This window comes from Hippopotamus amphibius, chromosome 3 (assembly GCF_030028045.1).
Source record: "Hippopotamus amphibius kiboko isolate mHipAmp2 chromosome 3, mHipAmp2.hap2, whole genome shotgun sequence".
NCBI lineage: Eukaryota > Metazoa > Chordata > Mammalia > Artiodactyla > Hippopotamidae > Hippopotamus > Hippopotamus amphibius.
The window spans coordinates 23,284,468-23,309,562 of NC_080188.1; the positions used below are offsets into that span (position 1 = coordinate 23,284,468).

General features: G+C 36.3%; 1 protein-coding gene across 2 annotated transcripts; it reads right to left on the reverse strand.

Annotated features, from left to right (window-relative positions):
* Positions 1-23,809, reverse strand: YIPF7 (Yip1 domain family member 7). Of its 2 annotated transcripts, XM_057729442.1 has the most exons (6): positions 23,723-23,809; positions 22,143-22,259; positions 16,245-16,406; positions 9,949-10,093; positions 4,311-4,492; positions 1-1,767 (listed from the first exon to the last, which is right to left on the reverse strand). In XM_057729442.1, the coding sequence occupies exons 2-6, from the start codon at positions 22,256-22,258 to the stop codon at positions 1,605-1,607; spliced, it is 768 nt and encodes a 255-aa protein (XP_057585425.1). In that variant the 5' UTR covers position 22,259; positions 23,723-23,809; the 3' UTR covers positions 1-1,604. The 2 variants fall into 2 exon arrangements, with proteins under 2 accessions (XP_057585425.1, XP_057585426.1); XM_057729443.1 differs by lacking the exons at positions 1-1,767; positions 4,311-4,492 and having other exon boundaries at positions 10,023-10,094; positions 16,222-16,406.
* Positions 23,810-25,095: the final 1,286 nt, after the last annotated feature.

Genomic DNA, 25,095 nt, shown 5'->3' on the forward strand with positions numbered 1-25,095 from the left:
TAACAGGTTCATTAATGAGTTATAAAGTACAGACGTCTAACATTTACCACAGTGTTGCCTTCTTTTCTACTCAGCCCTCCTTAGCAGTCTTCTCATACTCCTGAAATTATCTCATTTATTTATTGTTTACTTGTTTATTGTCTGTTTTCTTCCCACTCCCAGTGAAATTTCTATTAGGGCGGCAGCCACAGTTGTCTTATTTACTGCAATGATCAACATCCACTGTAGAGGAGGAAAAATTTTTCTTTCTTCCCTTCTAGTTTCTTTGGCTGGCCAAATAATTAAATTGACATAAGGCAGATTAACAGGAGAAAACAAATTTAATTTCACATACACAGGAGTCCCAAGATACGAGACTCAAAGGCAAGTTGAGCAATTGAGGCTTATGTACCATCTTGAGCTAAGGAATGGGAAAGGGGTCTGGAGCTTCAAAGGGGAGGAGGGTAATTCACATGACAATCACAAGAGCAGATGTTTGGTAATTAGATATTTGCCTTGCCATATGGATAGGTCTTTCAAATAAAAAGTTCTCTCTGATAATAACTCCATCACATCCCCCTTGTCACTGTCTCTTTACCTCTCCACATGCAGCCCCTGCACCTGCATATCCAGTGTTTTCCTCTTGACCTATTATTCATATCAGCACATAAACATCTTTCAATGTTTTTTACCTTAGAATAAAAATCCTTTGATCTAACATCACTCTTCAGTTATGGCCCATTTCTCTGGCTTTTAAAGGGGGAGTGAGTGTGTGTGCAGTAAGAAAGGAGTATTGGAGATTTGAGCAGTGAAGAAATGGTGTGAAACAATCATCTCAGGAAGTGTGAAAGTGAATTTATCAACAGTAGGGTAATGTAGTAGGATTCAAAAAGTTGTACTGAGCAGCCATTTAAGAGGTGGTAATATAATAAAACAGAAGCAAGTGGCATTTGCTCCAGTCACATTCATTTATTCAGGGAGCAAATGGCAAGGTTACTGAGGATATACCTATTCAAGGCAGAAATTATAGTTATGGACCATGGCACCGAAACCAAGTAAGCAGGAAGTGAGGGCTTGAAAAAGTGGTGAGTGTATGCATTGTTCAAATGGAACCAAACAACAGTTGTGAAAGTAAATGAATGGACAGGAGATTCTTTGACTCTCAGGTGAATAAAATCTTAAATAACCCTCCCCTGAAATTCTCCAAAGGTCCTAGACAGTGTGACTTAAACCACTTGTATTAGAGGAGACAGTTAAAACTTGTCATGAAGTTTTCTCAAAAGACTCACTGTAGATTTCTTCTACCCAGTCAGCATATGCTTTTATTTACTTACAATTTCTCAGATATGCATCTATTGAAAAGCAGGGTCCATCAGTACAACTATATCCCTTTTTATTTTAAAGTATTTTAAATTGTTTTAATGCACCAAACAAAAAACAAATCATCATTCAAACCAAACAGCCTACTAGAGCCTCATCCTTAAGTGCTGTTTTGTCTCTCTGCTTATTATTCTCTCAACAGCGATAAAACAGAAATCATATGAGCAAATGTGAATGCCAATACATCTCCAGGATAATCTGAACAGCAAACAAATAGAATCCTGTAATGCCATCTCAATTACTCTTCAGAAAACTGTTAGGAGGGCAAAAAGTCCGTAAAGTAAGGCACAAGGGTAGGCAATGAGTAGCTGCTGTCCTTCCATGGCCAAGGCTGAAATGAAGATTTTGGAGGCTGAGAGACTACACCAGCCAATAATGACCAGTGCCAACACAGTTCCCAAGGTGCCCCTACAGCAAAGACAAAAGAGATGGTTGTCTTACACCAAGAGAGAAAGATTATTGAATCACAGCTGCCTCTGAAATGTCCTTGGTGCAATAATGATAACAGCTTTCTCCCTTTGTAAAATTAGGGTGAGGAACCATAGGAACTCAAAGGCCTCAGCCATTTAGAAAATTTTTGAGTGAAGTTCATTGGAAGCTAAATATTTTATAGTTTGGTAAAAACTCAGATTATTGGAAACAGAAGAATTGACCTGCAGTCACTCTCATAAGTCAATATCCAAATTCCAACTCCTGAAATTCTTTTACATAAACTATGTTTAGAGACTTCTTTTACAGCTACGGATTTCTTTTCCCTACTTTCTTCCTAAATTAACCTGTGGTATGAGCAGAAAAATGACTGGACTCGCATTCCAGTGGGTTTCCTACTCCCCAGTGCTCCCAGGTCCATGTCCAGGGTTTTTGTCTGAGACTGCAGAGCCTGACACAGCTCAGGGAGAGAACAGATGGAGCAGGAAGGCACAGATGTGTGTGGCCTCCCACCTCATTGCTATAGATCCCTTTGGCAGGTATAGGTGTGGATTTTTATAATATTAAAACGGATTTGTTCAAATTGGTATCTTCAAAAAGTAACTGTGGAGGCAATTGGTTCTTTAGGAAGAAATGGGAATGAAGTGACTTGAAAAAAATTGCAAAATAAAATGGTCATTAGGTCAAGAGTTGCTAACTCCCAGTATATGGTTCTATATGCCTCAACTATACTGCCTCACTTGATCCTGGTTGAATCTGAAATTGAGAATTGTGTTTATTATTTGTGAGAATGACAGAAATACCTACTATTTAAATAATTGAACCAAAGTAAAACAAGTGAAAAAGTGTACAATACAGCTTATGATGCCTTAAATTATAAACAAACCAAAAATACTTTAAAGCATTCTAATAAGTATTCTATTTGTTGGTTTAATTAGTGCCTATTAGAAATAAAATTTAGAGTAATTCAGTTTATCGGTTTTGGTGAACAAAAATGTAAGATTATATATAATTCATTCGAATGTTATAGTAATATGCCTGAAAATGCAATTTCAGTTTAATGGTCTTAGGGGTCAGATAGTTTATTCCCCATTAACATAATTTAAAGAATTTCTAATTCATCCTTTTCATTGCAGAATGAAAATCTAATGAAAAATATCCAGACCTCTGATGAGTCTTAAAATTCAAGAGTTGTAGTTTTTATTTTCTTCCCCTTATAATCTGGAGTCATTTAAGATACCTCAAAGCTCAACTTTGCTGGAAATAATGTCTAAAACCTAGAATTTTTAAGTGGTTGATCATTATAATATTCTTTGGCAAAAGCATCTGACAAAATGGAAGTTGTAAAACTGAACTCTGTAGTAACTTGTCAAACATCTGTACCAAACAACATTGTAAACAGAACAGCTTGCTACGGAACATGATATACAAAAAGTGGAATTTTTCCATGGATAAGACTCAATAAATATACCTAACTCACATTGTACTTATACATTCAAAGTTTCCATTTTCTATTGTATTCCTCTCTTTTAAGTGTTAAGTAGTCGCTGGTAAAGTAAGGGTTTGCTCTGTTATTCTCAAGACTATTACTTTCAAAAAGAAACCATATGAAAACCAAAAAAAAGCATTTCCGTCTATGTCATTCCCAATAATGTTATGAAGAAGATACTGAGATCATATCTAAACAAAAATGCTAAAGTCTTTCTAAAATGTTTATCTGGCATTGGCACATTCTGTGTAGGATATCCTATCCAATATAGTGTTAATAACCTAAAACAGGATTATCCAAGAAAAAAAATGTGAATTGTTTCTCCTTTGGATGTGGAAGAATGAGCACTGATGGCAAATGTTTATTGCTAATTGGATTCAGAGCATGGCAGGTGACAAAAAACCGTGTAATTACTTAATCTTCCCAACTAAAGTGGTAGTGATATGCACTGCCCCGGGAAAGTGCCCGACAGAAGATATCTACTGAATCCTTATTAATATTTTTGAATTGCAAATACTAACTGCCCGGAAAGTAAAAAAGAAAACGAATTGACTGAGCATATATGCTATAAAGTTCTCTAGCAGTAATATCCTCATTAGGGTTCCTGGGAATTCTGCACTGCAAGGAGTCCAGCTGAGAAAGAACAGGTGCTTCCTTCCTAGAAGGCAAGCGCTTGGGAGCTGAAGCAATTTGTTGGTGTGCACCAGGCACTTACTCTTCCTAATTCAAACAAGCGAATTTTCTGTTGTTGGTTATATTACCCATGACGATAGTTCATATTGAAGAATATGACAATGTACAAAGTGCCAGTTTTAAAGATAACTTGGTTTCATTTATTTTTTAAATCATCGAAATAGGAACAGCACCTGAGCCAAATCCGACCTACTTTTCTGAATCTGTATGTAGCTTTTAATAGCCAGTTTCCCCAATTCCACTACGAAAATGATCAAAAAGAGGTTAACTGTTGTACTGGCGAGGCAAACCTTAGCGATGATTGTGCACATGGGGTCAATTAGCACACACAGACACTTACTGCAGTGAAAAGAAGATGGTGCAGCTGGACAGGATGACCATGGGGAGCAGGCAGTAACCCAGTACACTCGCCACGCAGCCACAGGACAGCCCTGAAGAGCTCATCAAGTTTAGTAAGGCATGGATCCCTAGGCAGCCAATGGCACTCAGGCCATACACGTAACCAAACTGGACTTTTCCTGCCTGAAACAATGGGAAGAGGACAGTTGGAACCCAAAACAAACATCAAGAAGGAATCAGCTTGTCAGCAAAGCAGAGAGTATTTTAGAATCAATCAGCTCCGTGCTGTTCATGTCATTGTAGTATAAGCATCAGGAGACTGGGAGGTCTGGAAAAAATACTGGCTGTAATATAGATTCAGGTCATGAAAACAAACACCCCCCCACCCCCCACCCCCCGCACTATATGTGAGATGGCACAAGCATGCTTATATTTCCAGATTTGTATTTTTTTATCATAGGTTGCCTATTGGGGTACTAGGCAAAGGTAAGGATATATTTTTTTCCCCACATTTGTTGAACAATTAAATGAATGAATAAGTTAATGAAAAAATTCCAATTTAGTCTCGGAGATGTACAAAACATATTAGTGATATTAATAAACATCTGTCAGATTTACTATGTTGGGTCCTATTCTAAAGATTTCACATATATTAATTTATTGAATCCACACAACATAATGAGTTGGTACCATTTTTGTACCCATCATACATGTGAGGAAACTGAGGTGCAGAGAGGTTAAGGAACTTGCCCAAGGTAAAATAAAAGTAAGCAATGGAGCTCGGCTTTGAATCCAGGCAGTCTGGGTCTAAAATTTAGGTCCTTAATACCTTCGGCAGCTCTAAAAAGTCATAAATAAGGGGACTTATTTAACCTTATTTAAGCCAGTATCTGACCCCAGAATCCTTTGTTTTCATGATGCCTATTACCAGCTTAACTGAACAGACTTTATGGAAAACTGATTTATACAAACCAACTGATAGTGAATCATAAAAGAGGTATTGTTAAAGGAAGCCAGTAGTGTTCGGGTTAAACCACTGATCTTCTGAGAATTCATCAAAATAGCCATCACCCACAGAGCACTAGAGACTTATTCCTGAAGCAGCTCCATTAAACTTATTCAGGGAAAGTCACAATCTACTATTGATTCAACAGAGGATTTTTTTTTATAAGTTTGTTTGTATTAATTTATTTATTGGCTGCATTGAGTCTTCGTTGCTGCATGCAGGCTTTCTCTGGTTGTGGCAAGTGGGGGCTACTCTTTGTTTCAGTGCTCGAGCTTCTCATTGTGGTGGCTTCTCTTGTTGCTGACCACAGGCTCTAGGTGCACGGGCTTCAGTAGTTGTGGCACATGTGCTCAATAGTTGTGGCTCACGGGCTCCAGAGCTCAGGCTCAGTAGTTGGGCACCGAGCTCAGGCTCGGGCTTTGTGGCTCCGAGGCATATGGGATCTTCCCGGACCAGGCAGGGATGGAACCATGTCCCCTGCATTGGCAGGCGGATTCTTAACCACTGTGCCACCAGGGAACTCCTAACAGAGGATAATTTAATGTTTGCTACCTGAGGAGCCCAAAGCTCCAGTAAAGAATGCATGTCATTTTTATGTATACATTAAACTGATTAGAAATTCTAGCTACAGATTGAGGAGACTGACTCTGGTTTTCATGAGACTTAATACGAAAACAACAAAGGATTTAGTAAACTGATTCAAAGAGAGAGCTTTTTTAGCTGCCCTTTTTCCTCCTCCATAGCTGTCCTTATGTCTTAGAGGTATTTATTTTGCAGTTAATTAATGGAGAATATCATGACCATTTTAATGTTCAAAAGCGTCCAGCTATTTTGAAGTTTTCTTCCTCTGCAATTGCGGAAGTTGATCACTACTAAGTTCTTTCACAAAATGTCCCTGGGCCATGCTGCAGAATTCTCTGCTGCATTAGCCATAATAAGTCCTTCTGCCTATTTTGTGAAATAATGCTAATAAGGCTAATAGGCATGCTGAAAGAAACACACCAGTTCTGTGCTGCTCTATTGGGTGGGTTTGCTCCACCTGGAAAATAGTGACAATTTCAAAGCACTTTCATGAATTAGAGAAACATTCTGTGTAACATTTTAATTGGGTGGGATAATTCTGAGGTAGGAATAGTAGTAACAATGAAATGTAACTTCCCTATACCCAAAGGACACATAGCTGGACCATGACCCTAACCAGTTTTGTGAATGGGGTAAATAGAGGGTGGATAAAACTAATCTGGTAGTAAAATTGTCCTCTTCTGTATCAGTTACTGACTTCTCTCTTTATCTCTTTCTCTTGTTAGTTTATCCAATTTGAGGTACCATTCCATTTAGCAGGGCCATTCCCATTTTTTCAGTTGTTTCAAATTCTAACAAGGACTTGTAATTGAAATGAAAAACAGGTGTTCGATTTCTTTTATTTTTTAATTTGTTTTTATTAATTAATTATTTATTTATTTATTTGGCTGTGTTGGGTCTTCGTTGCTGCACATGGGCTTTCTCTAGTTGTGGCAAGCAGGGGCTACTTTTTGTTGCGGTGCGCATGCTTCTCACTGCGTTGTTTCTCTTGTTGCGGAGCATGGGCTTTAGGTGTGCGGGCTTCATTAGTTGTGGCATGTGAGCTCAGTAGTTGTGGTTCACAGGCTCTAGAGCACAGGTTCAGTAGTTGTGGTGCACGGGCTTAGTTGCTCTGTGCCATGTGGAGTCTTCCCCTACCAGGGATGGAACCTATGTCCCCTGCATTGGCAGGCTGATTCTTAACCACTGAACCACCTGGGAAGCCCCCTCAATTTCTTTTTAAATTCAAAAAATTTAAGATCATCCTTGCACCACCCCCATTACTACATATTTATTTGAAATACTTCTTATTCTTCTGATTTTGCTTTTATATTGGCCGTGCATGTTCCTTTTCCACATCACACTCTTAGCTCTACTACAAAAATTAAATGGAGCCATAGTTTTGAAACACTTATGTTCATGGCTTAGGGGGGTGGAAATAATTTTAAGAGGAAGAATAAGTAAAATTAAATTTGTATTGAGTGAAGCAGTTCCTTTGGGTTTGCTTCCTTCAACATGAAGAAGGTCCACTAATGGTGTTGTACCTTATATCGACACAAATCATAAAAATGATGAGTATGTGAGTAAGAATCTTACTCCTCTGGAGATAATGAACAGATTTTGTTTCTGCATTTAGTTTTGCTTTCTCTAGTACATTGCATGTACCAGCCCATAAAATCATCTTTTACATTTTAATTTCAGATATCCAGGGTTAACAGCCTCAAATGGACTCTGAGTTAAATCTGGCTTTATTAATATCCAGTGGAGTTTTTCGGTCCTGATTGTTCTACGTGTATCAGAATCAATTCTGAAGTAACCACATCTAATGGTAAAGTTGATGTGAAAATGTTTGCCTAAAAAGTTTGAGAAAATATATGTGTTTATATATTCCCCAAAATTTCAGAACTGAAATGAACCTTAAGAACCACTTACATAAACCTCTTTTTTTGCCTTCAAAATGAAAAAAAAAAAATGAAGGCCTAGAAATAGGAAAAAAAAAAAGTTCAGGATCACATCTGAAGGTAAAATTAGGGGCAGATCCAATTTTTTCACTCTCAGTTGAGTTATTTGCCTATATTGCCTTGCACTTAAAAGAGAGGATATTTAAATAATTCCAACTAACATTATGTACGCAAAACAGCTCTTAGTAGGATTAATGCTTTCCTTTAAGAGATGGTAATAGTAATATTTTCTACAGAAAAACAGACAGCTGTTATATTACAAATCATCTGAAAAAAAGAAAGATGAGTTAATATATTAAATTGATTGTTTCTGACTATTTGATTAATTGACACGGTCTTACTTAGCAGCTTAATCTAAGATTATCGAATTACTATGACAAAGACAGAAGGGACTAAACTAAAACTCTAGTTGATATAATGTTAGATTTGTACAGTATTAGTATTTGCTGTAGTTCAAAGGAAGAAATAAGATGCTAAAACTAAGTACTATTCTATTGGATAAACATGATGTGATTATTGACCCCATTACAATGCAGAATTTAGATTTCTATCGGAATTTTGATTAGTATTATGTAATTAATAATGAAAAGTGAAGATTCGTTTAGTTACAAATAGATTTTATAGCTACTTTTGACCAGTATAGCAACACTAGGCAAGTGGATAGCTGTAATAAGGGGAAGTGAACTGAACAGTTATTTTGAGGACTTTTCTTAGAATCTTTAATTCCCTATATTACCTCTCTTGCCAAGTTTATCTCTTTGTGCTTTAATGAAACTGTACTTGTCATACTGGCTTGACCATCTTTTTCAACCTCTGTTTTTAATGTATTGTCATTATCTCCTTAACATAAAATCAGAGACCTTTCTCATTTCTCCTTTTTCTTCCCTATTTGGAGGGAGAAAACATTTTTCTAAAATATGAGCTAGAATGGCTCCTAAACTTAACTTAGGTGGATATATGTTTTTCTTTTTAGGTGACTCTTATATCACTACTCCCAGATGTAAAGAATGAAAGAGGCCCATACACAAGACAAATGGTGATGTCAGGGGGAAAAAATGCCTTCATAAAAAACAGAAAACTAAAATGATAGGGGAAATATACAGATTGAATAAGCAAATCACTGCTTATCATTGCAAGTCAATTTATTCATAGTAGCCTAACTAGAAACAAGGAGATTCATCTCATACCTCACAGAATATTTGAAATAGCTTGGAAATAGATACACTCCAGCCAAAAAAAAAAAAAAAAAAAAAAAAGTGAGCATATAGATGGGATTTGTCCAGTGCTGCAAGAGAAATCTCACAGAAAGCAAGAAATAAAATTTCTGTCCTATATTTCCCAATTCCATGTGTTCCTCCAAGTTTTTCATACTGACAGTCTTTTCTAAACAACAAAAAAAGACTCAATAACAAGAAAATCATTTATATGATTTCCTGGTTTGTTGAAAATCCAACTTAAACCAGTCAGAATGGCCATCATCAAAAAATCTAGAAACAATAAATGCTGGAGAGGGTGCAGAGAAAAGGGAACCCTCCTGCACTGTTGGTGGGAATGCAAATTGGTACAGCCACTATGGAAAACAGTATGGAGGTTCCTCAAAACACTAAAAATGGAACTACCATATGACCCAGCAATCCCACTCCTGGGCATATACCCAGAGAAAACCATAATCCAAAAAGAAACATGTACCCCAATGTTCATTGCAACACTATTTACAATAACCAGGACATGGAAGTAACCTAAATGCCCATCAACAGATGATTTTTGAAATTCTATTTAAATTTACATTTTTTATCCGTTGTAATACATAATGGCAGTTTCTCTTTGTCAGTGTGGTTCCATTAACTATGTCTCTCTCACCAAAAAAAAACAATGTTATGGATTAAACAAACAATTTTTCCTTTATAAAGTGATATACTTTCTTCTGTATTTACAAAGACTTCTTCAAAAATGACATTTGAAAGGACATGCATTAAGATCTGGTACTTGGCTGTGGTGTATACAGAAGTAGAAATATAATGTTGTAAACATGAAACTTAGATAAGGTTATAAACCAAAGTTACTTCAATTAAAAAAAAAAAAAAAATCTAGTGCTTGCTGCTGTCTGTTACCAGAAGTAGGGTGGCTCCTAGGGCCATACAGAACAGAATGGGCCCGGTGAGATCTGTTTCATTCATAATGCTGCCATCTGCTGGCTTCAGTGGGTTTAACACTGTCAAGGTTTTCTGCCATATGTGATCAAAATTAATTCCAAGTTCTGCAAAAATAAAAAAAAGGGGGGGGGGGAGCAGAGGGAGATAACATAAATATAGAAAAATAAACATGAGCAATATTCTTTAAAGTTAACATATATTAATTTACTTAGCACTTTAATCTGATTGTTATACCTTCATAGTCTAAAGTTCTGTGTAATATATAGCAACCTCAAAACAAAAAAAGACTTTTTGTTCCCATGCAATGAGCTAAAAGATATAATTTAGAGAAAGAATTCCATCAAAGAGAAAGATCCCTGCCTTCTCAAGCAACATAAGCTTAAAATCTAGACGAAAATGAGGAAATGCCCATTCTATGGTAAAAATAAAATAGAATGGTAGCTAAAACCCAAAAGTTCCATGTTATTGCCCTCTGAGATATTTCCTTTTCCTGCATTTTCTATTGCTAACACTTTTGAAAACTTGTCCTGCCAAACATGCATAATTTTCAATTAGCAGTGTTATCTAATCTAAAGACACTTAGCCCAGGTCTGGGATTTTACTTCCACTCTGCCTGATGAGAAGAGCAATGCTACTCTAACTGCTTGAAACTGTATAGAGGAGAAAAGGCAATGGCTCCTTCAGCAAGTAAGAGAATCATGGCATACATACATACGTTAATAAGGCCACTGCTCTGTGTTGTTGAGTCTGTGTATTCAGAGATTAAATTCTTGAGACAGTTAACCTTTCCCTTGTATGAGTGGTGATGGTACAAGAAAATACCCAAAAGCAGTGGGGCTCAGTGTCCATAAGTCTAAACTCATTTAGAAATTTCTAATTTTTTTCTCCAATGCCTTGTTTTTCAAAGAATTCTGACTGCCACCTTACAGACCCCTCTGCTAGATTTTGCTCCTCATATATATTTTTCATTAAAAAAAAACAAAACACCCAGCCGTTCGACATCCACTGAATATGGAAATAAATTCCAACATCACATCAGTTATTCTTCACATCACTCCTATAAAGATAAACTTTAAGTTGCATGTGGAGTAGAAAAAAAAGGACATTCACAAAGGAGAGGAATATAACGTCAGTACTTAGGAATCAGTAATCAAACTGCTTACCCTCCTATCATTTTAAATTTGAGTAAGAGTGAGGTAGAGGTTAGGAAGAACTGGAGCTAAACCACTATAAAGTAGTTTATACATTTGAACTAAAAAGAGTGGAATTCTTTTTAACTGAATGTTTTTACTAAATTTTGCTGTAAGCCCTATAATATTTGCATGTGTTGGACTTACTGACATGCATTGAGGCTAGTACTGTTATTTTATTCCTACTCAGTGCATCAGATGCCTGAGGTTTGGAGAGATTAACTTTTCCCAAGTCACAGAGCCAGTAATAGAAAACTAAATAAATAAAACAGTCCAATTAAAACATGGACAGAGGAACTGAATAGATGTTTTTCCAAAGAAGACATCCAAATGGCCAACAGGTACATGAAAAAGTGCTTAACACCATTAATCATCAGGGAAATGCAAATCAAACCCACAATATCAACTCACACCTGTTAGAATGGCTAACATCAGAAAGACAAGAAACAAGTGTTTGCAAGGATACAGAGAAAAGGGAAACTTTGTGCACTGTTGGGGGGAGTGTTCATTGGTGCAGCCACTGTGGAGAACACTATGGGAGTTCCTCAAATTTTTTTGAAAAATAGAACTACCATATGATCCAGCCATGCTACTTCTGGGAATATATCTGAAGGAAACAAAAACAGGATAGCAAAGAGATATCTGCACCCTCATGTTGATAGCAGCAACAGCCAAGACATGGAAACCATCTAAGGGTCCACCAATGGATGAATGGATAAAAAAGTTATGGTTTATATATATATATACACACTGGAATACTATTCAGTTATAAAAAAGCAAGAAAATCCTGCCATTTGTGACAAAATGAATGGTCCGTGAGGACATTTTTCTAAGTGAAATAAGCCAGACAGAGAAAGCCAAATACTGTGTGGTATCACCTGTATGTGGAAACTAAAAGAAAAATTTTAAGTCAAACTCATAGAGTCAGAGTAGGAAAGTGGTTGCCAGGGGCTAGGGGTAGGGGAACTAGGAAGAGATTGGTAAAGAGGTACAAAAGGGAAAAAAAAGAACCCGTGCTTTTAATCATGTAGCTGTGGTCAAGTCAATGTGCACTTAATCTCATAAGGTTTGTATTTTTTTGAAGTGAGCCCAGTTCTTCCATGTGAAGGACTGTCTCCCTAAATCATTTGTACCTGTCATTCAAAATCCTTTCCCAGGATTTGGTAACCCTCTTTGGTCAGAGACGGTGTATAACTCAACTTTTTTATAGTGGTGTATACCACCTAAACACCTTGTAAAGCTGATATTCTATACACAGAATACCAGATGAACTTCCAATGATTGCCATGACATAGAAGGGCCTTGCTCAAACAGGGACCTAGACATATTCAGAAGGTCAGCCAAACATGGCCTGAACTAGGATAAAAGGTGTCTTTCACTGTTTTCACATCCAGGTTGACAATTGCTATCCAATCCAAACTTGAAAAGAAAGAATTTGAATATAATTTGAATTAAATTAATAGTGAGCAAATTATTTACATTTCAACTTTCCCTTTTTATTTTCACAGTGTATTCATATAGGTCTTAATGAGCATACACTGAAGAATACGAGAAGTCCACCAACTTAAAACAGCTTACAATGTACAATGTGATTTTTAAAATAGCAGAAGATTTTAAAAATTGAGAAACATTGTAGTTTACATTAATTTCATCTGAGGCTTGTGTTGTTTTCAAACTTTATTTTCAATTCAGACATTTATGTTAACGATGTGTTTTCAGTATTTACCACAATAAAGTGGCCTTTAATCCAAAATCCCTTTTACCTCAAAAAGCATAATCATTATTCTTGAAGAAACCCAGATGAAAATGCTTTATGAGACATTATTACTGATTTCAGCCATTCATTTGATGGCATAATTAACTTTTGCACATGTTTCAACATTGAGTCCTGAAATAATGAATGAACATAAGACCTACTAAATATTTTCATAAGAAAAATATTTTATGTGTTTTTTACCAAAATACATCTCCATAATATTTTGTTTTCAAATTTATTATAAGGTATGCAAATGAAACTATACATATTTATCAATTGTAGATACCCTAATATAACACCTTATTTTACAAGATAAAAAAAGATGAAACTGCTGTGAAATTTGAAGGCAAAATTTATTGTTTTGCTGTCATCTAGTGGTAGTAAAGTATACAATATATATGCTATAAAAATGAATTAATATCTTTGTTTTCTATGCAAATTGTGGCAATGGCCTTTCAAATATAAACATCAGGCTATGCTACAAATATAAATACCAAATATCACGGTAATTTTTCTAGTCTGACAGATTTGAATTGAGTATTATTCTTCAAGATGCATTTGTTAACATATTGATTATACATTATCAAATAGCAAAAGTTATCATTCTTACATAAAACAAAACAAGTCTTTTAGACAACAAAGTATTTAAGGAATAAACAAGCACATTTTCAAATAACATGTTTTAGTGCAAGGGATGTTAAGTATTATAGCTTCATAATTTTATAGGTTGTTTTGGGGTAAGCTCAATAAAAACTAGCAAATGTCATTTATCATCTTATCCTAGAAATCCTGCCTCCGGTCTTTTTATATCTTTTAGACAGTCGAGGCTTGAGGCTTTCACAAAGTCACCCAACCTGAAGAACATATTGAATCAGAGTCTAGAAATTTCATAGACTCAAAATGCAAAGTTATATTCGCTATACTCTCTTCTAATGTACTATATATTTGGTGGGGATAATCACAAAGAGAAAAAAAAAAATCTAGGAATTTCTCTGAGATGTATAAAGTAGCAGGGGAAACCTAGTACATTTCCTATTTGAAATTTAAGAAGACATCATGGGAGAATGTACTAGAGTTTAGAATATCAGAATGGAGGCATTTGAGACAAGTAGAAAAGATTATTTTCAGTAAATGTTACAGGAAAAATTGATTAACCCTTAAAGAAAAAAACAAAGTTAAATTCTGCTTCACATACTAACCTAAAACAATTGTCAATGAATCAAAAATTTAAGTGAAAAACAAAAAGATAATTAAAAAATTTAAAAATCTACAAGAGGATATAAGCAGTATCTAGAACTGGAGAAATATATTCTAAACAAAAAAGCATTGGACAGAAAAGTAACCAAGAAAAATACTGTGGAGTTGAAAACATAAATATTATTAATAGAATGACTATGTGCTCTAATATCCCATAAAAAATTTAGATGGCAAACACAATCTAGGAGAAAAAGTTTGAAATGCATATTCTAGACAATAATTAATATCTTTACCATATAAATATCTCTATAAATAAAAAAGGAAAGGAAAAATCTTAAGATTCCAATAGGAAATATGGCAAAAGAATTTGAAAAAGAGAAAGAAGTAAAAACAGTCAATAAACATATGAAAAAACTGTCTTAACTTTTCTAGTAACCAAGAACTAAAAAGTATTATTTTTTGCTTTTGTGTATTGGCTCATGGAGGTGTATTAGCTCATCATTTTTCTAGATGAGTCTGACAGTGTATATGCCTTTTGACCCAGTAATCCCAATGTTATAGACCCATCCTAAGGACAGATTCTGTACAGATCAAAGTTGTTTACTATGATATTCGCCAAAGCATTATTTATTATAAAGGAACAATCTTTAAGGTAGATTTAAATTACGGTACTTGTATATAATAAAATATTATGAAGCCATTACATGTCATAATGACTTTAAAGAATGCTTGTGTAGAAATGCTAATGATATAACGTAACTTTAAAAAAACCCAAAACTGTATATCCATAGTATGATCCAACTTGCACTTTTATGTATTTACAAATATATGCATAGTCAAAGAAATATAGTATTTCAGTATATATATATTATAGAAAAACAAAATAAAGGATGGAAGAAATTACATCAAATTATTAATGACAGTCATGTCTCAGAGACAAAACTTTAGGTAATTTTTTATATTTTTATTCATATATTTCTATACTTTCCAAATTCCTGTTTTGAATATAGATTAATTTTATAATTAGACAATTGATAAGTTTTTTTAAGTAGAGATGTTGGTGGAGTCAAGGAAAATGCTTAATGAGAACAGCTTATAAATTTCAGGTGTTGGATATCAGATACAGAGGCAAATTAGAATGAATTGGTTCAACATAGTTGATCCAAAAACTTAACTGGCTTCTAAAGAGCCAACAAATCGATTATATAATTCTCTGTGCTTTTCTGAACAGTTTAAATCTTTCCTCTTTTCTTAATTTTGAAGGCAAAGAGAGAAGAATGTTTTAATATGAGGTGGTTGGCTGTGTTCATAATAAGCAAACAATGATCTTTTGATGTAAAATATTGGGAATTTTAACCTATCCCTGTTCACTGGACTATATGCAAAAGAGAGCAATTAGCCTGTGAATATTTCTCCTTGGCTCCCAAAATTAAATCTCCTTGAATATTAGTTTTCTAGAATCATGTTGACATTCCTGAAGAACAAAAATGGCAGATATAAGTTGGCTGAATCTTTTTAAAAAATCAATGGATGGAAGATTCCTGAAATCTTTGGAGGAAACCTTTAACTGCAAGGGTCCCCAGGTTTCCTTGCCACCAGCAGTGCTATTTGCTGGAATCATATTCCTCCCCAGTTAGCCATATTTAGCTGAGATTAAGGGGCTCATATGAGACAGAAAGGGGAAAAAAAACCTGTCTTTTCTCCATGACAACAAAAAAAGAATATTGAGAAACTACTTCCTTTCCTCCCAGGCAAACATAGTAGAAAAGGGTAAAATATACTGGTGGTTACTTTGATATAATCACTCTGCCGAAAGTTGTCTTCACTGTTGTCTAGATATGGTCAGGGAGTCCACATTCAAGAAACAGTGAAGAAACATTTAAAAACTGCAAGACTAGCACAGCAATAGGACATATCTACTTCCAAATTTCCCCACACAAACAGGAGACAAACTCCCAAAGGTTTGAGAGTGTTGGTCTGGCAGACTCTTGTTTATACATGGAACAATCACATAAGACAGTGTGTGTGGCATGCTGACAGCACACATTAAGTGTTGATTATTGCTATTATTCTTTGAGCTGTATACACATTAATAGCACTTTCTAAACTTATCTTCTAGTAAAGGAGGCTCTTCATCAAAACTGTCAATGTAAGAAGATGGTGAATAATAATCCTGGTTGGATGCTGGCTGAAAAAATTGTCCCGCGAAACCTGATGACACAAGCATCTCCGGTGGGACGAAGGCAGGCTGAGGCTGCTCACTGGCTTGTTGTCTAGAAAAAGGAAAATACTGATATTTCTACATCGAAGAGAGGGATGTTACAACATATCAAGAAAGGAAACTACAATTTTCCTTTTATGATTTCTCCTAGTTTTTAAGACTATTTACCCATGAAAGAATTAATTTGCTTGAAGTTTAATTTTAATCAAAAAAATAAAAATAACTAGTTGTAAGAAAACTCTCTAGAAGAATAAGCCATCCTGACTAACATGTATTGATTATTTACAATGTGCTGGACACTTTCCTTCACATTTTCTCATGTAATTAAAACTCTGCAAAGTAAAAACTGTAGTTTTAATCCCATCTTACAGAAAAAGAAATACAGGTTCACGGAGACTGAATGACTTTCCTGGCAACATACAATAACATTCAGGTGTTGGGCTGTGAACTGAAGCTGTCTGTCTGAGCAGTGCCCTGTTCCATATGCAATGCTGCCTTTTCACAGATGATCAGGGACAATCACCAAATAGGACATTCCCTGTAAATCTGTGGGGGCAGCAAGTAAAAAGTCACAGTCATACTAAGTGAAGTCAGCCAGACAGAGAAAGACAAATATATGATATTACTTATATGTGGAATCAAAAAAAAAAAAAGATGCAAATGAACTTATTTACAACACAGAGATAGACTCACAGACATAGAAAACAAACATGGTTACTAAAGGGGAAAGGGGGTGAGGGATAAATTAGGAGTTTGGAATTAACATATATACACTACAATATATAAAATAGATAAGCAACAAGGACCTACTGTATAGCACAGGGAACTATACTCACTATCCTGTTACAACTTAATATCTTGCAATGGAAGAGAATGTAAAAAAAGAATATATATATTAAATATATATGCACAACTGAATCACTTTGCTGTACATCTGAAACTAACACAACATTGTAAATCAACTATATTTCAATAAAATTTTTTAAAACTCACAATTTTAATCGTATAGTCAATTCATAGGAAAAAATAAATACATAAACTGATTGTTGTTCATCAGGGAGTAGACTTTTTAGCTCTGGCCCTTCCCAGACAGTTATTGCCAATCAAATCATCTTTAACAACCTGACAAAGTCTTCCATAGCTGGCTTCACTGTCTCTCTTTTGAAATGTGCAATTTAGTTTTGTTGAAACACCATATTTCAATACTTCCTTGATTGTGTTTTTATTTGGTTTTTATTTCACTGTCTGTGTGAGAAAGTTGGAAAACAATCTTAGTAAATAACTTCTTGCTAGAGCTAGAGAAAGGAAGTAAGAGAAAAGGCTAGTCTATGAGGTTATTTGGCCATTTCAAATTGTTTTTATGGAAAAGGAAAAGAAAGGAAAGGAAGGGAAGGGAAAGGAACATAAAGAGTGGTCCTTGATTACAGAGCATCTTAATTAGCTCTTTAGGAAGTTAAATACTGAAAGTTTGATGATTTCTAACTCAACACATTATTCCAGATTTCAACTAAATTAGACCAAAATAAACACTGGACTCTGGCTGGTAGGATTTAAACACTAGCTTTGTTAGCAGGCATCTCCTCTTCCTGTAAAAATCATTTCTAACAACTGTGAAGTGACTTAAAAGTCTCCTTTAGAACAACTGGTAACATTCTCGGTCACATTTCCCTTCTTTCGCTTTCCAACTCTGTGTGTTCTCTTTCTGCCTGTAATGATAGTCCCATGGTGGGATGTATCCTGAACCAAGTAGAGTGGCTAGCAAACAGGACCCCTGGAATCCAGCTTCCTGGATTCAAATCCCAATTTTATAATCTTAGGCAAATCATTTCACATTCTGTACCTCAGGTTTCTCACATGTAAAATGAGGACAATCATAGAACTCATAAGGTTATTATGAATTAAATTAGCTGAAATAAATAAAGCACTTAGATTAGTGTTGGGCATACAAAAAGTGATCAATAAGCATTAGATAAGTATATGTATGCTCTTCTCTTGCCGAGACTGACACTGACAAATTCTCGACACCTTCCTCACACGCTGGAACAGCATCTTCTATATTTTCAGTTAGTGGTCTGCCATTCTGCCACTTCCTCAGAGAAAACAGCATTAATAGGAAAGCTACCATCTGTATTCCTTCTGTGCTGGTCATCTCTAGCTTTTTCCCACTTTGGTTTCCCTGGAACACCCAGACTGACTTCGACAACATCCCACCCACCCTGTGTTTTCCTACTAAGAAAATCTCCGCTATAACCATGCCTGGCTTTCTGTCTCTAAGCCATGAAGCAATGACCATACCTGGTCCATATACAAGCTCTCCGAATGCTCACTAATTCTTCAATATTGCCCTTTTCACCACTTATACATGGAGTTACACAGCTCCAACCAGCCTGAAGAAGCTAGTCTTTACTTAGATGATATTGTGTTAAGATATGGCATGGCCTCCAGCTTGGGAAAAATATTTACCTGTTTCTGAGGCAACAGGACTTAACATTCACCTTCTAATGTAAAGATAGAAGATCACTGTTAGAAGACTCAGTTATAATTTCTGTGGTTTCAGAATTATGTTTGCTGCGCAGAGTCAGTTTTCTGTCACATCACATAATCACTAAGTACATATTTTACTAGAGGCTTTGTTTTTCCAAAACTATATGGACTTCCATCATGATCAAATGATGGTGCTTTCAACTGATGGTCAATTGATGCTGCTTTCCTTTGTCAGTCTGATCCCTGGGGGAATGGGCTTGTATGACATTCTCAGATCCTGGCTCAGTCAGCAGGTACACATTAACTGTGTGGCACTGACAGTGCCATTAACTCTGAAACGCTAAAGGAAGATCAGCTCTAGGGATTCAGAAAAGCTGATGATTCAGTATCACTCTGTTAAGGTTCTACTGAAACATTCAAAGGGAGTTTTCCAGTTGTCGTCACTTTTCTGCAGAAACAGCTATTTCTTACTCTAAATAACTGGAATAGATTTCCCATTTCACAAACTGGAAAACTATACTGGGAAAATACAGCCTAGATAACTGGCTGCAGGCATTGGAAATAATGCCTATCTGAATGACTGGATAGTTAAGTGGTTTTTAACGAGAAAATTCCATCTTATTCATCCTAAAATAAGAAAACGTTTAAAAATATAAATCTCTTCATTCATAATAAGCATGTTCAACCAGCTTTCAGATCACTGTGCCATTCATTGAGCCGAGCAAGTTTTTTAAAATGAGGTCTCATATTGGGGAGGAGGGGATGGAGCAAGGGAAAGGGAGAGAGAAAGAGACTAATTATAACTAGCTACTGGATTCCTGTGTCTTTTGCCAGTATGATGAGCATCGTATTCTGATTTAGGGTATATCCTAATTGAACTATTCACTGTATGAATAAAAGATCAAATCTCTGGAGTTATTTGATGCACCCTAGTAAATCACTGACCTGACTCTATGCTTTATGTACCTCATAAAAGTACCACAGCTAATATGCCCTTCTCTAATTCCTGAGACTTGAAGTGTGGGTTGGAATTTAAATGTTACCGCATCCAAATCAGGACTTGGATTTAAATGCTGAGCATCTGAAGTGGGCTAGGCCATCAACCGGATACAGTATAATCATAACTTGTCTTCACTTGCTTATATTAATATCCATCTCCTTGTCATCTCGATTTCTGGTCAACATTGATATGTGCAGTCAAAGGGAGAAAGGAAATTGGGTGGGCTGAAGTGGAGGAGAAGGTTGTGGTTTGAGGCCCTGCTTAAGGAGGCAGCTTTGTCTCTCTCTTACTGGACTTTTTAGTTTTGTTTAGTATGAAAAGGTAGATTGCAGATGCTACCCAGGTGCTTATTGCACCTGGAGAGGAGAAGGGAGAAAAGAAACAGCAGGCAACTGGATCCTTTCAATAAAACAGGAGCACAGAGCTGAAAAATCCTATTAGACAGCTCTCATGTGGATTATATATTTTGAATTACCATCCTGTAATACCTTCATGCTCAAACTATACCCTGGGCCATCATACACTTTGTTTTTTCTTATCTTCCAAATTGTAAATCATAAATGAAATAAATTCTTTTTCTGTTGTTGGATTTGGCAATGATTGAGCCAATTCTAGACGGCCTTATCCTTTTCCCCCATTGTCCTTATAAATGTTTTAAACGCATTTAATTTGCCTGGTGATAATATTCAGACAGATAGATAGATAAAGGTATGGATTGTTTTTCATTTTAAGACGTTCTTATGGCAATTTGAGTAACTAGACAACACAGACTAGGGGCATGAGTGAGATAAAATTCTAGATATGTAGCTTTTACATTTTTAAAAACATTATGTACCAATGCCTTTCCCTTTTAGAGCAGCAGTTCATCAGAATTAGTTAGGACGCAGCTTGTGAAAACAGCACCTGTCTGCTTGTATCTGTAGGAGTCATCAGCCCATGAAAACAATGTCCAAATTGTCCTGGGTGTAGTTGGAACAGAAGAGTCCCCACTGCCTACTTATTCTGTTTGTTTTCCTCTTTATTCTGGAGTTCTCAAGGTACTTATCCGAGTTTGAAATAAAAACTTCAAGAATTAATCAATTTGAAATATTTGTTATGTGGTTATTTGCCCTAAACTTGTTGGAATGGCAAAGTAACCACACATCCCAGTTTGCCTAAGATGATCCAGTTTATTCTTATTGTACCAACATTGTTATTAATAGCACACATTTTACTCTCAAAAATGTCTTGATTTTACAATAAATTATAGGTCCACTGTAGTTATGGGTCTAATCCAACAATCTTAGGCTAGGAGCCTAACCCCAGTTTCTACTAGTGGGACCTTGGAAAAGTTCCTTAATTTCTCTGTGTCCCTTCTCACAGTTCGCTAATCTAGACCCACAAAAGAACATCTAAAGAAGCAACTGTATAACCAAATACATATTTAAGTGACTTGGCAACAAAGTGTCCATTGCTTCTGCAAACTATAGTTATACGAAAAAGTAACATTTATATTATAATGGCTCTAACACAAACTTTTCTGCACATTATCACAATTGTTTTTCAGACAATTCTCGTGAAGTAGGTATTATTAACGTCCTTATTTCTCAGTTTAAGACACTCAATTGGGGAAGTTGTCTTTCCCAATGTGACAAAAAATAAATACTAGAGTCAGAACTTGAACCAAATTCTTCTCATTCTATCTGTCCTATTTGGGACACTAGTAAAGGGTAAATACCAAATTCTTAATCATTTTTTTAAATTTATTTTCAACTCAAGTTGAACTGTCAACTCAAATAACTAATACATTCTGAATTACGTTTATCTCGATTTCATTTAGGAATTGCCACGCTGTATTATATTAACGTATTTAATTGTCCCCCTTTCCAACACACATTTTTTAATTTTGTGAGGGAAAAGATTATGGATTTCTTCTTTATCTTTGGGTTTATAGCATCTTTCTTAATTCCTGACACACAAGCAGACACACAATAAATATTTATTAAGTTGAATAAAATCTGTTTCTTGAGCAGTGGTCCTGGAAAATATCAGGTAAAAGGAAAACGTTTTCTGTTTGTCCAAAGCCTGTATTCATGCTCCCTGTTAAGTGATGTTTTGAAAGGAGGAGACAAGTCTTGGGCCTGAGGCGATCAAGGGCACTCGTGGAAAAGTGAATTCACTTCTCTGCCCTATCCTGACATTTCTTCTTGGGCATTTTACTGAGATACAGTGGGGAGAGGTTTTGCTTCCCTACCTGAAACCCCCTGTCAAAATATTATGACTTCTTAAAATGAGAACATATTTTTCTCAATGTCAAGTACTTACTTTCTCGATCCATAAAGATTTCCATAGGCACACGAATCATCATAACTCTGCCCCTGACTATCAATGTTGTAGTTAGATTGGTAAAAATCGGAGTCCAATTGTCCAAAGTTTGACATCCTGAAAAATATGAGTGAAAAATGGAGACGTTTAGGAGTCAATAAAACTCTCTCTGAGGTATTTACAAGGATTAATAGATGACGTAATTATGACAGCATTCCTACTAGAGAACAAGGTATTCTTTGAATGGGGGAAGGGTATGGAAAAGTATGCTAGAAAGTCATTTACAAAACCTATATCTTCAATTAACTTTTCTGAAGTTTTCAGTCACTGAGGCGGTGACTTTGACTAAATTGACTTTGATCTGAAAAAAACATTCTTCACCTAATACCTCATTCTCAGCAGTTTAAGGGAAAAAGTTTAAAAGCTGGTATATACCTAGAAAGTTTTCCCTTGAACAATGTTAGCTCCTCACTTTAAGATATATAAAGATAGATATATTATATTTTATATATATATATATCTTATGGCAAGGCCAGAAAGCGAACGATTATTGATAATATCTATTGGATTTTCTCGTAGAGCTTTAAAGTGTGCCAATAGCCTCTCTTCTCCCCAAAACAAAGACAAAACCCTAAAAACTAACCTCCTAGTTTTACTTTATAATTCCTAAAGGTGTCTGAAACATTTTCCTTTTCTCTTGCCCCACCTGCTGCACCTGGGCTTCTGCTAAGTCAGAGATGAAGAATAGCTCAGGTCTGCTACAGGAACACTCTGTCTTTCCATACACTCTCTACATAGTTTCTATTCCCTTCTGGGATTGAAGAGGACTGCATGATCTTGATATAGACCTAATGGCTAGAACACCAGAGGGAGAAAGAAAGACTTGACAGGAAGAAAAGGTGGGGGAAGGAAGTAATAGCAAAGTGAGTAATAGTGTCTTTTTGGATGAAAATTAAAGAATGGAGTAAAGAACCTTTTCAATCTGACAGATATGGTTTTCAATTCAACATTTTAACCTTTATTTTTCTTTGAAAAGCTTTCTATTTCAAAAAAGTGAATTTAAAAATCACTAGGAGTAATTCATATAATTATAATAATCTATGGGAAACTACTCATAATAAATTTCAAATGAAGTTGCATAAACAGCCTTAGTTCTAAGGGCCTCGTTAATCAGAAATATTCAAGTAACAGTTGTCAAATATATCAAATTTTTTCAGCTCAGTAAAAATACAGAAAGCTTTTCTAAAATTAGATTCATATATCTGACATAATAAATCAAGATTTTCCATTAGTAATGTGTATAAAAGTAACTATAAATTATATAAACTAAAATCAAGACTGAGAGTGTTCAATCTTTAACACCTCATAATTTAAAGAATTTAAAACTGAAGAGCATAATTTTCTCAGTCTATGAAAATATGTTATTATAAAGCATAGAGAGTAATTTTACTGGAAAATACACTAAGTTTTCAGAACATGCAAAGCTTTATGTAATATGACTATTGGTATTAAAGTCCTTACATAACCCAGCTTCATATTTTGTTTAAATGCCAAAAGTTTTAGAAGGATCAGACACATACCTTTATATTATTTTAGTCGAAAGATCCTCCAACAAATGAAGCTTTACTTGAGAAATTTTTAACAAATCAGCTCATGAAAAGATGACCTGCTGGCTATATATATATAAGTTTCTAAATTTGTACTCTGACACTGAACAGATGCTACAGCAAAAAAAAAAAAAAAAAAAAAAGCCTGCCAAAAGCCAAACACAGTATCTTATAACACTTCTTACAGTGTACAGACACAGTGAATGGTGTAGAGACAATTTGATAAAGTAAATGGTAGATTCAGTTTCCTTCTGTGACTAATATGTCGTTAAACTCTAATTTAAAGTCATTAATTTGAGGCAAAAATAAAGAGGCCTTAACACTCCATCTGCTTCTTAGCCTATAAGAATATAGTCACTCTAGGCAAGATTTCCTGTAGTAAAAATCAATATATTGTGCATTAGCTTAACGTGACAATCTTAGCAATAATCTGAAAATGAGTGTTATCAATTTTATCCAAATCTGAACCATGCAATTTATAAAAACAACATTTAAGATGACAACCCAGAGTCAAGATGGCAGCGTGGGAAGACGCGGAGATCGCGTCTCCCCACAAATAGAACAGTTACCTGAGGTCAGTGGGGGACCTGAGGCCCAAGCAGACTGCAAGAACCCCACAGCAACCCAGTAGGACCTGGGGGAAGTCAGGGGGGCGGGGAAGGGGAAGCCTGACCAGACCAGCGCCCCTGGGGGGTGGCTGGGGGAGGGGGGAGGTTCCTGCCTGGAGGGACTGCTGGGGGCTGGGGAGATGAGGAAACCGCGATTGGGTTTCTCCCGCCCAGGAGGCCAAGGGGCCTGCTGAGCTCCCCAGCTTGGGGGCCTGCTGGGCTCCCCAGTGGGGTCCTCCACCCTCCAAGGCCCCCTCTGGGCTGCCTGGGTCCTGGGGGTGTGGAAGGAGGGAGGACGGGTGATGAGGTGGAGAGGCAGACAGGAGGGGGTGGGGGCTTTGAGACTGGGGGACAGGGGAGGCTGGAGGGCGTTTCGCCTGCTCTCTTGGCCAGGGAGGCCAACTGGGCTCCCAGACCTGGTCCTTCATTCTCCAGGCCCCCTTCAGCTGCTTAGAACCTAGGAGAGTGGGGGGCGGGGAAGAGGAAGAGAGGCAGACAGGGATCCTACCACACTGGGAGATCTCGGGAAGTGCGGCAGGTGTTACCCTAGCCCAGTTGGCCCTGGGAAGCCTGTTGGGCCTCAGAGTCTGGTCTCCTGCCTTTCAGTGCCCCCTGCAGCTGTAAGGGTTCTAGGGGAATAGGAGAGAGGGGTTAGAAAAGAAGAGAACCCAAGGGAGAGGGAACTTCCGAGACTGGAGGACTAGGGGAGGTGCTTGCATCTCTCCCAACAACTTAGGC

What these genes read in the sequence shown, in the direction of transcription:
- YIPF7 (XM_057729442.1), bottom strand. Translation starts at nt 22,258, where the DNA reads ATGTCAAACTTTGGACAATTGGACTCCGATTTTTACCAATCTAACTAC. An exon ending in GAGCCTCCTTTACTAGAAGA is followed by an intron (nt 10,094 to 16,244) that starts TAAGTTTAGAAA and finishes TATTTTTGCAGA; the next exon opens with ACTTGGAATTAATTTTGATC. An exon ending in ACCATCTTCTTTTCACTGCA is followed by an intron (nt 1,768 to 4,310) that starts GTAAGTGTCTGT and finishes TCTTTGCTGTAG; the next exon opens with GGGCACCTTGGGAACTGTGT.